The sequence below is a fragment of the Castor canadensis genome, chromosome 3 (genome assembly GCF_047511655.1).
Source record: "Castor canadensis chromosome 3, mCasCan1.hap1v2, whole genome shotgun sequence".
Taxonomy (NCBI): Eukaryota; Metazoa; Chordata; class Mammalia; order Rodentia; family Castoridae; genus Castor; species Castor canadensis.
The window spans coordinates 39,253,039-39,265,842 of NC_133388.1; the positions used below are offsets into that span (position 1 = coordinate 39,253,039).

The following is a 12,804-nucleotide window of genomic DNA, read 5'->3' on the forward strand; positions in this document are numbered from 1 at the left end:
CATTCTTCTTTTTATTCTTATAATATAGGATCTTGTAAGTATCTCCACTTGGCCTTTTATAGCTCTTACAAAATTTTAATTTCTTCTAGCCCTTATAAGTCCAATATCTTCGACTTATCTTTTATATTAGTTATGTAGTTGATTTCTTTGCTATTAATTTAATTTCCTCCTGAATAGACAAAAAGTATCAAAAGCTACCAAAATCAACTTCTGGTTGATATAATCAACACAGATGAAAGAAAAACAGATACTCGCATATTAATGTTCATATCCGCATTACTGAAAGGAGCCAGAAGGTGGAAAAAACCCAAGTATCCACCAACAGATGAAATGATACAAGAAACTGGTATATATACATACAATGGAATATTAGTCAGTCTTAAAAAGGAATGAAATTCCAGTACATGCTTCCAACATGGATGAGCCTTGAAAATATTATGTAAAGTGAAATAAGACAAAAATTGTGTATTTCTACTTATATGAGGACCAAGAATAGTCAAATTCACAGAGACAGATAGTAAATTAGGGTTTATCAGGGGTTAGGGGAGGAGTAATGGGGATTTTTATTTAATGAACATGGAATTTCTGTTTGGGATGATGAAAACTATTAGAAACAGTGGTGGATGATTGTACAAAATATACTAATCCCACTCAATGTCCTAACATTTCTGAATTGTACAGCTAAATAATAAATTTTAGTTATACATTTTTTACCATAATATAAAAGCCAAAAAGCTACAAAATTATTTTCTTGGCTTTCCTGATGTGACCTTGTTCTTAATACTGACTAATTTTATCTTTGTTTTTAGGATAAAATTCTTAAAAAAATCCTGTCCATACCTTTTCTTCTTATTTTCCAAATTTATCACATTTTTTGGGGTTTTTCCCTTTCCCTTTATTTTCCATAAAAACAAAATAAGATTTAATATTGATACTTAAGAATTTTTCCATTTTAGCACAATGATATTGTGGGTACACAGAACATTTCAAATCTATATATACACATGTGCATATACATGTACATACTTCAGTTTATGTTTTTCTTAGACTCTTACAAATTCTATAAAAATTCTTGTTTGCTTTTTGTGTTTGACTTTTCATTAAAATATAAGTGGATAAAAATAACAACTGTATTATGGTACAGATAATTTTACACTGTAAGTTATTTTTAGATGCCAAGTACTCTGTAAATAATGGGAAAATATAAATTTCAAAGTGTAATCACACACAAGACAGTTTAAAAGGAGGAAAAGATACTTACATGAAAAGAATCTCTAAAGAACCAATATTATGTAAGATATGGGGAGGCTAAGGAATAATATTCTCAAAGGAAAAAATGTAGCAGAGTTGAAAGGTACTTTAATCTGAACTACAAAGAGGTGTAAGGTAATTAAATGTTACTTTTAGAGATGATACTTTAAGTGTTTCAAAAAATTCTTCTGGTTTTATTGAAAAGGATAAAATTAGTAAGAGTAATCTGTCCTCATGAAACCTTAGAAAAGTTAGGGAAAACAAACTAAGAAATAAATTTTGTATATGGAAAATTATTGAAAGATCCCATATACAAGGAATAAAAGTACGTATTATATGATATAAATAGATAAGCACGGATGATGAATGATTTAGAAAAAAATGCCTAAATAAAATAAAGTTGAGCTATATAAAAAAGCCAAAATGGTGGGTGGTAATGACCGTTAAAAGTCAGTTTAGGAGTAAACTGGACTAGGCTGTTAAAGTATTTTCCTACGTCTAAGATATGCTTGGACAATATGTATCCAAAATTTTTCTTGGAAGTAAAATCTGATCAGGGTTACAAGACAACAGAAAAACAGTAGTGATTTGTTAGATGTAGAGAAATATAAAAGAGGCAATATGAGTAAATCAGCAAGTTGCAAGTTCAGAGGAGATGAATACAATGTCTCAAGTAATGTGGCAGCCATGGGCAGCAAATAGGTAAAGGAGGCAATACTCAAGCAAACTCAGTCAACAGTACAACTTAGTGGCACAAGGCAAGTGATGGTAGACAGCAGAAGTGCTAAACAATCTGTACCTACTTACAGTATTACAGGCATAGATTTGGACAGGACAAGATCAGGCAGTCAGATGGCAGAGCACTTGTTAGGCCATAGTATAGGGGAATGGTAGGAGAGAAGATTGACAATACTAAAATAGTCTAAAATGCTAGAATAGCAGATGGATATGGCAGGACAAGCCCATTTGCTAATGGATAAAGCACCAGTGACAAATGAATACAAATCGTACAGCAGATGAATGAAGTGAGGCAAAAAGTAGAGACAAAATCCAAAGGCAATCAAGCAGGAAGACAGAACAGTATAGAAGCAATGACAGAACATCAGAAGCAGTTGAAGAGGGTAATGACAAGCTGTCAGCAGGAGAACAAAACGCCAATCAGGAAAAGATGAGAATGAGAGTGAAACAGTCCCTGAATTGGGTGTCTTCCATCTAGGAAACAGAAATCTATGAACTGAATATGAGAATCCACAAGAGAACAGCACACAAATGGAAATAGCAGATGGATCTGAACTCTATTGCTCAGGGATACAGAATGACCCTAGAACATAGATACATAACAATCCACAAGGAAATCAAATAGATGGGAAAAATGTGTCCAAGCATTTTTTATGATGATAAAAGAAACCAAAGCACTAAAAATTGTTAATCTGGAAATGATTGGCTGGGATTGAAGTCTTCGCTTACCCCTTTCTGGAGCCCACAAAATGGGAATGTTGGGAATTTCTGCAGCAGAAAAACAGAAGAGAAAAGGGATTTCTGATTCCCAGTTTGAGGAAAGCAGGTCAAATTTAGGGCTGAATGAACTGGTTCAGCGAAATAAGAACCAGCCTGAACCTTTTCTCTTTCTCAGAATCAAACCACTTCTGAGGTCTGAGAAAGGTTTAGGAAGCCCTCACCCCATCATTCCCCACAACAACCTCCCCGTTCACACTTACCTCCAGTGCAAACAGTTTCCAGCAAGGAGGTACTTGGGAAAATTCACTCTATTTACATCATGGCAAAATTTGAGGATGATCAACTAAATTGGTACTTTCTGTGCAGGTCAGGTTTCTGATTCAGTAAGATTCCTTCCATTCTTTGTGAAGAGCAGAAGGGACAATTACTAGAAACTATAACTTCTTTGAAAGTAAATGAGGAAAAAAAAAAAAAAACCAGGAGCAGTAATACTAGTAATTACATGGTAATACCAGTAAATACCTTGGTGAGCTCATCAATTGTCATGAATTTTAATTCAATTTCTATGTTGATGATTCTAAAAACAATAAAATTTCTACCACAGACATTTTCTTTGAACTCTAGATGCATATCTCTAACTGAAATTCAATATCTCCATTTGGCTATCTAAAGACAGTTCAGGTTTCTTGAACAAAGTAAAACTCCTAATCTTCTCTAAACCTACTCTTCCTAGAAGTATTCTTCATTTCACTAAATGGCAACTGGGTCCTTCTAATTGCTCAAGTCAAATTCTGCACTTTTAGTTAAAAAAGTTATTCCATCTGTTACTTCTACCATCAAAATATATCAATTGGTGAGGTGTGGTGGTGGACATCTACAGTCAGGAGCATGAGAATGAAGACCACAAGTTGGACACCCTGCCTCAAAAAACCTATCTATATCAATAATATATTTCTCTTGGTCTAAGGTGGCATAAAGGTCTCCCATGATCCATGACTTCCTCTTTCCTCCTACACCACTTGCTTGATGGATGACCTTATTTAGAACTATAATGCCCTTTCCTGCCTGGCCTATCTATCATCCTTCCCTGGTTTATTTTTATACACAGAACTTATTATCTCCATTACTATACATTTTACTTGTTTTCTTATGTTTGTGTCTCCTCATTAAGAGTCAATAAAGGTGGGAACTTTTGGTAATTTTATGACAAAGTTTTGGAACTTTATGGTAAATTCCAAAAATCACTGCTCATAGCTGTATCCTCAACATCTTGAACAGTGCCTGAGTATATGTACATATTAGGATTACTACTTATAAATAAGTCTAGGAAGCATAAATTTCGTGTGGAGCTTCTCTCTTCTTGAGCTCAAATTTTCAGAGCATTCCTCTGAAGGCTCGCACACCATGAGCTTTGAGATTAGCAGAGGAAATGCTAGTGTACAAGAGGACAGAAAATGGAGATAGTCAAATGATAGCCTGTGGTTCAAATCTTGGCCAACTGCCTCTTTCATGTATGGCCTATAATCTGATAATGATAGTTTCATCTGAAATTGATTAAAAACAAAGCAAAAGGAGGATAGCATTTCATGACATCTGAATATCGTATGAAGTACAATTTCACTGTCTGAAATGCAGTTTTATTATAGAAGAGCCTGGCTTATTCATATCATCTGTGGCTGCTTTTGTGCTACAGGGCTGGCAGAGTTGGGTAGTTGTAACAGAGACCATATGAACCATAAAGTCTAAAATATTTACCATCTGGCCCTTTAAAGAATAGTTTCTAACCCCTGTCCTAAGTTATTTTCTATTTACAAGAGGAATAACTAACGTTTGAACAAAGCTATAGCTTATTGTTAATACTGTTGCCATTGTTGTCCATCATGTGACTGAGGCAAGGTACAGTTATACTAGTATTCACTTTCAATATTATGTAAAGGCAGAAGTCTCATACCTCTAAATATTATTTATTCCTGCCAGTGATACTCATTTTTTTCTCTATCCCAAAGAGCAGTTCCATCTTAATGGATAGGGTACAGTATTGGTAAGTCTTAAAAATGGCAAAAAGGGAGGAATAAAAAAGGAAATTAATCAGCACCTACAAATACAACTCAAACCAAAGTGCTATATAATTATCCAAATTTCTAAATATACTGTTAAATCATAGTGGAAACTGTACATGATGTGAATCTCTTTTGAACCGCATCAATGGGATTACTACTAAAGTGACCTCATTATAAAAGGGCTGTCTAAACAATGTGGTCTTGAATCACAGCAAGCAAGATGGTTATGACTGTTGTATTTGTACAATATTCAAAACTAACAGATAATTGGCATTGACTGCACTACTTACATTTTGTGGGAAATATTTTTAAAAACTTGTAAAACCATATTCAAAACCACATCCTAACAAAAGGTGACCTTTTTCCTCCCATAAATTTCCATCTCAAGAATTATTATGTGCAAGAATCATACATATGGAAAAGGATTAAGAAATTGAGGGGAAAGGGCTGGCAGAGTGACTCAAATGGTAAGAGAACCTGCCTAGCAAGCATGAAGCCCTGAGTTCAAACTCCGTACTGCCAAAAAAAAAAAAAAAAAAGAAAAAGAAAGAAAGAAACTGAGGGGAAGACACTTAAATGATCTCAATGACATTCATCACTATAATACTGTCTTTATTCTTTGTAGATGAGTACAGCTTATTTCCATTTTATCAACTAGATCTTCCATCATAAACAACTGTTCTTTCTATATTTTTGCTTTTGATTTGGTTACTCACATTAATGAAACAGACATTTAATTTTCAAGCTCCATGCTTCCAAAAGGTGTACTGCTTCTTTCTTCCAAGCATCCTTCAAAGAAACTTGGATCCTTTCTGAAAATTCTCATCCGTGTTATTCATTATATCTGAAATGACTACTCCCTCCAATGTTCATTTTTTAACAGTAGCCATGCTTTTTAAAAGTTCTAGCATTATTGGATTCATTCAAAATTGTTTATTTTGTCTTCTGAATCAATTTTATGATTCCCTGTTTCCTCTTATGGTAGAGAATAACTCAAAGTTACAAATATTCTGCCCTTCCAATATAGTGATATTATTCTGAAAAGTTCATAGTACTTGACAGATATAAAACCATTTGTTGTCAGCTTACTGTATTTTGTATAAAAACATTATATTCATTTATAGACAGATATCTAATAAAGATTAATTTACATTGTTGATTTCAGTTTTTAACAAAGAATATCCTGAGACTGTCTAGACAAATCTGCTTTCAGTATTTATATTTGCAAAATGTTTATTAATATTTTGTTGTCAGTGTCTTAGCATGTATTCTGCAAGAAAAAAGTACTCTGATATGTTAGCACTGTTCATTTTATGACAGGATTCTTATAAGAATGAATTGGAAAGGTAATGTCAAGCATTTATCACTATAATAAATTCAAGGCAAAATAAGCATTTAGCATGTATTCTTTGTTTCTTTTTCCTTTTCTACAACTATACTATTATGTATTTTAGGTCCTATTCTGCTTGATTTTTGTTCTTTGCAGGGAAATCTTATCAATATTTTAGTCTTGCACATATTTTACTAATTCAAAGTTTTGAATATACATGGCATTGTGCTGAATAGTATATGCTCTGGCATAAATACAGAGAGCTAGGACAGATATTAGCTCAGGCAATAGTTCTTTTTTCCCTTTCAATTTTTAAAAATGCATTGATGCTAGCTCATACCCTTATCATGAGAGAGGTTTACAACAAATATGTCCCTCTGAGAGACATTGCTGCTTCTGTATCTCTAAGATCTCCAAACTTATCTCTCTACTCTGCAAGTCATACCATATACAATTATTTTCTAACACTTGTAAAGGATTCACTACTTTCATAGAAATATGGGCCTCCTTGGAGCATTGGTTAATCTGCCTTCAAATAAATGATTGGAGAAAATTTATTCAGTTCATAAAAGCAGTATTTCTGACAAACTTTCTGGAGAATATTCCTCAAAATGTTCTAATATAGGCATGAATTTACTGCTGGCTTCACATGCAAGAGGACTTATATTTTCAATATTTATTCAATAATTATCCATTTATTTTTTAAAGTTAAGCTCTGTTTATATTGCATATAATAATAAAAGTAAGCCAGGTGTAGTAACATATGCCTATAGTCCCAGCTATTTGAGAGGCTGAAGTAGAAATATTGCTTGAGCTCAAGAGTTCTAGGCCAGCCTGGACAACATTACGAGACTCTGTCTCACCACAAACAAACAAAAACAAAGAAACAAATCCCCCAAGCAAAAAAACAAACAAAAACTCCAAAGAAAAACAACAAAACCAAACAAAAAAACTGCAAATATTTATGTAGCAAATATTATTTTTAGGACTTGCTATGGTTTGGATATAGTTCGTTCTCCCAAGGATTCATGCATTAGAGGCTAGACCCTGATTATAGTGATACAGGAAAATGTATCACTTTTAAGTGGGGTCCAGTGGGAAGGCTTTAGTTTAGTGATGGAGCTGCCCTCAGAAAGACTTAATGTAGTTCCTGTGTGATCCCTGAGTTTTTCTAAGAAAAAGCTGTTAGAAAAGTTTGAGCTGAATATGTCAATCATTCTCTGCTTCTGGTTTGGTAAAGGGATCTCTAGATCTCACTTGTGCTCGTGCCATGATGCTCTCTATCATTAGGCCCCCACTAGAGGATGAGACAATTAGGTCACCTGATTTTGGACTTTGAGCCTACCAAACTGTGGGCTAAAAATATCTTTTTTCTTTATAAGTTATCCACTTTCAGGTTTTTTGTTATAGTAACAAAAGTGACTAAAACAATTCCTTACTTACAATAATTCATTACAATGTAACTGTTCTATGAGTTCAGTACGCTTACTATCTTCATTTGCACATAAGAAAACTGAAGTATAGAAAGTTATGTAAGTTGTGTAAGGCCACACACTAGTAAGAGACTTAAACCCAGTCTGTGTTTTTAACTACTTATTACATTGGTTTATAAATGACTATGTAGGGAACATTATTTTTCTGGTTTGGAGAGAATGTACAATAATTTTAGCAATATTTATTTATGTATTTACTCAGGAGTATGATCACTCTTCCTCATAAGGGCACTAAAAAAGCTGAGAACATATTCTGGAACAGAGTAGGCATGCAATTAAGACATATATTTAAAGAAAACTGAAGACCTGCGCTTTTATGTGGGTTCTTCATATGTGAATGTTTTGGTTTTGCCTCATTCTCAAATGTACCCAATAAGCAATGTATTATTGTTGTTATGTTAAACAGGAGCCTTACAGATAGTTTTAAATACAGTCACTTATTGCCCTAACTACTTAATTTCTAAATGATCCAATTTTATACCTATAATTTTTCCACCAGAGTTTTTTACAATTGAGTTTTTCTTTTTAATGTACAGAATCCTGGTGGAAAAAATATGAGTAAGTAGGCTTCAGGAGAAAATATAATATTTCTCTTCAAATAATGTCATGTAAAAGAGGAATTCACTTTTTTTCTGCCCTTTTGAGAAAAGACAGAATAAAGATCAATGTGTCGAGGTTATTAGATGACAAATTTCAGCTTCCTATGTTTGGACTTTCACACAACTAGAACTGTCTAAGCAATGAACTCTCAGATGGAACAAGTAGTGATTGAGATATTCAAGCAAAGGCTGGAAATGAATAAAAAAGCATGCAAAGGCTTTAAATATGGTCATTGGTTTCCTCAAACTCTGATACTGTGATTTCTCTATTATTATGATGTTTGTAATTCTATATAAAATGTTAAACTAACTAGAGACACAGTATTGACAACATCTATGATCAAATATTTCTTGACTTTTCTTCTTTTGATGGGATTTTGAACTCACGGCTTTGCAGTTGCAAAGCAGGTCCTCTACCACTTGAGCCACACCGCCAATTCATTTTGCTCTGATTGATTTGGAGATAGGTCTTGTGAAATATCCTGGGCAAATATTCCTGATTTTAGCCTCCCAAGTAGCTGGGATTACAGGTGTGAGGTACTGGCACCTGGCTAACTTGACTGATTCTGAGAGAAGTACTGATTGACAGGAAAGGTTCCCAAACTACAATTCAACAAAATTATAACTTGGTGTTTCTCGACAGTTTAAAATTTGTAGTCAAATAATGTTTAGCATAGTTACTAGGTTCACAAACTAAATCAGGACTTCTTAAAAAAAATTGTGGTGCTGGAGAGCATCCTATGGGCCTTATGCATGCCAGGCAAACATTTTACCACTGAGTTAAGGACCCCAACAATCCTCACTTACCTTTTTATTGAGGAGGACATAAAAGCAATCTAAAAAAAAAAGAATGAAGTTGGTCTTTCTAGGAAATGTTTTGATATGCATTTGAAAAAATGCTGATTTTAAAAATGCTGGTTTTTGAGAGACTTGATGGTATGATTCTAGTGTCTGTATTGGGTGACGGTGGACTAAACAGTTGTGGTTTCTAAGGAATCTCTAATAATGAAACTATTTGTTATCTCTATGTGGTACCACTCTAGCTGTTTTAGGAAAGAAATAAAATAATGTAGGTCTAATTTATCCATTCTGCTGTGTAAAGGTGAATCTTCTGTTCTAGCCTGAAAGATTTAAATTTATATTCATACACATCGTGCTCACACATTTCTACTTCTTCCTTACTCCCATCAATAATATGTTCCAGTCTCTACATTTGAACCCTTTCTCTCCTTCAATTTTAGTATAAATTCTACATTTTTTAAAAATTTCATTGATACTCATTTGTCTCTTAGTACTTCCCTTTCAAATAAATCTTTTGGCTCGAATTGGCTACACATTTCTAGTACTACTATCTTTATTTGCCATGTTCCCATTTTAGGAGTACATGTACCTTAGCAATGAACTCAAAATAATGTTCATAGTGTTTCAAAAATATTTGTTAAATTGAACAAAGACAATGAATGGCATTCTTAGTGTTTGTGCTCTGATATATAATGCTTTTCAATGGGGAATGCAAAAAAAAAATAATAAGCCCCAGACATGAAGAGGGCTATTACTATTTAACCTTATTTAAACCTTATGCAATGTATACATATATTGACATATCACATGGTACACCATAAATATGTATAATTTTTGTGTTTTTATCTATCAGTTAAAAGTAAATTTAATTTAAATAAACATATTGCTAAAAAAAACCCTAACCTTTCACAATGTGAACTATTTCAAGGTAAATTCCAAGAATTTAAAGCTACAAACGAATTAAGAGATCTAAAACAAAATTAAGAGGTTCAGCTATGATACATGCATTCCTTAACTATACATCCAGAAACTTTTAGAGGTAGGCTATAAGAAGTTAGTTAACCCAAGAATACTAATAATCCATATTCTTCACATCGTGTGCATTAGAGAAATTCTTGTTCTTATTTGTCCCTTGCCTTAAAGTAGTAGCAGGGAAATGCTGATTGATAACTTCATTTGACATATTCATCAGTTATATTTGTAGTTAACAACAGCTTCCAGTACAATGCTTAGTAGCAGAAGTATTTGGAGCTAACATACCTATTTAGAGAGCATAAGTATTATTATTAAGATGAAGAAAAAATAGAAAACAAATGAACACTTACTGAATATCTACAAAAATGACAGCCATTATATTCAACCCTTTTACAAACATAATTGCTATTTATTAGCTTGGATAATCTTGGGCAAGTACACTAATCAATCTGTTTCAGCTTCTCCAACTTTAAAGAGGATATAACAATATTACTTGCCTCAAATGGCTATTTTGAAAACTAAATGAGTTAGAATATACTTAAAATAGCTTCTGGCCAAGCATGGACATGCATACCTATAATTCTTGGCACTGAGGAGGGTGAGGTGAAAGGATTATTTAAGTTCAGTTTGAGACCATCCTTAATGATATAGTAAGAACCTGTCTCAAGCAAGCAAACAAACAAAAAAATCAAACAGTTTTTGACACACAGTGTAATATATAACTGTTAATTTGTATTATTGCTATGTTTATACATATTACCATATGTTAATTATACAAAGGTAAATTATGCATGTAGGTGATATTTCTATGTATATGATAAACTTTGATCAAATTGGCCCTTCCTATATTCTTTCCTATATTTCTATCATATTTATCTCCCCCATCACCCTCCCCTTTCCTACTTCCCTCTTCCATATGTACTCATCCAATAGTCCCCCTTTTACATTTGTCATATTATTACTATTTTCTTTTGTTCTAGATTCCACACATGAGAGAAACCATGTGATATGTGTCTTTCTGAGCTTGGCTTATCTTCCTCAACATGATAATCTCCAGTTCCATCCATTTTCATACAAAAAATATAATTTCATTCTTTTTTATTGCTGAATAATACTACATTGTATATATGTAACACATTTTCTTCATATATTCATTGGTTGTTGGGCACCTAAGCTGATTCCATAGCTTGGATGTTATGAATAGTGCTGCAATATTCATAAGTATGCAGGTATCTCTATTGTCATTTACTTAACAGTTCTTCAGATATATGACCAACAGGTATAGAAGGATCATATGGCATGTCTACTTTTAGATTTTTGAGGAACTTCCATAGTGATTTTCATAGTGGCTGTGCTAATTTACATTCCAACCAAAGGTGTGTAAGGGTTCCTTTCCTCACCAATATTTGTTGTTCACTTGGTAGCCATTATAACTGGGGTAAGATGGAAACTCAATGTTATGTTGATTTGCTTTTACTTTATGGCTAAGCCTGTTGAAAATTTATTTATTATGTATTTATTTGCCATTTATACTTCTTTTGAAAATTGTTCAGTTTAATTGCCCCTTTATTGATTGGATTTTTTTGTTCGTTGGGTATTTAATCTTTTATATATTCTGGACATTATTCCTTTATCTGATGAATAACATTCAAAGTTCTCTCCTATTATGTGGGTTGTTTCTTGATTCTCATAATTTTTCTCTTGATGTGCAGCTTTTTAATTTGATGCAATCCTATGTATCAACTCTTGATCTGATTTTCTGAGCATTTGCAGACCTACATTCAGAAAGTTCTTGCCTATGCCTATACTTTCAAGTGTTTTCCTCAGGAGTATAAACGTTTTAGACATTATACTAACACCTTTAATCCATTTTGCACTGATTTCTGAAAAGGGTAAATGAGGCCTAGTTTTAGCTTTCTTTAAAGTTTTTAGTTTTCCAGGTTTCCAAATACTATTTTTTCAATAGGCAAGTTTTTTTCTCCAATGTATGTTTTTGGGTCCTTTGTTGAAAAATCACATGCTGTAGCTGCATGAGTTTATTTCTGGGTCTTCTATTCCATTGGTCTACATGTCTGTTTTTGTGTCAGTACCACGCTGTTTTGCTGCTTTTATTTTGTAGTTTAATTTGAAGTTTGAGATTGTGATACCTGTTATTGTTGGTGCACATGAAGGTTACTCATTTTAATACATTGATTTTCTATCCTGCTTATTGCCAAAAGTCTTTATTAGATGTACTATGATTTTTGGTAGAGTCTTTAGGGTCTTTTCAAGTACAAAACAGGAATATATCATTTGCAAAGAAGGATAAGTTGACTTCTTACTTTCCTGTATATATCCCTTTCATTTTTTTTTCTTGCTTTATTGGTCTGACTAGAAATTCAAGCACTATATACTATAAGAGAGGAGAGAGTGGAATCCTTATCCCATTCCTGACTTTAGCATAAATGTTTTCAGTTTTTCCCCATTTAGTATGATGATGACAATAGGTTTATTGTATATAGCCCTTATTGTGTTGGGGTATGTTCCTTCTATTCCTAGTTTCTTCAGGGATTTTATCATGAAGAGATATTAAATTTCATAAAAGACTTTTCTGCATTTATTGAGATGATTATGTGATTTGTTTTGTCCTCTATACTGCTTATGTGTTGTATTAAATTTATTGGTATATGTTGAATCATCCTTGCATCCTGGCATGAAACCAACTTGAATAGTGGATGACACTTTGAATGCAATGTTTAATTCAGTTTGTAAGTTTTTTCATTGGGAATTTTTATATCTCAGGTTATCAAGGAAATTAGTCTATAATTTTTGTTTATTTATTTACTGCTGTATTCTAA

At 33.0% G+C, this 12,804-nt stretch overlaps 1 protein-coding gene across 18 annotated transcripts in view; it reads right to left on the reverse strand.

Moving 5' to 3' along the window:
- Gphn (gephyrin) overlaps window positions 1-12,804 on the reverse strand; it is a 571,921-nt gene that overhangs the window by 257,154 nt on the left and 301,963 nt on the right. For 9 of the 18 annotated variants that reach the window (XM_074067764.1, XM_074067753.1, XM_074067758.1 and 6 more), the window contains exon 5: window positions 2,719-2,757. The exons of the other annotated variants lie outside the window; for them this stretch is intronic. In XM_074067764.1, the coding sequence (XP_073923865.1) occupies window positions 2,719-2,757 (39 nt within the window). The remainder of the gene's footprint in view (window positions 1-2,718; window positions 2,758-12,804) is intronic. 18 annotated transcript variants of the gene reach the window in all.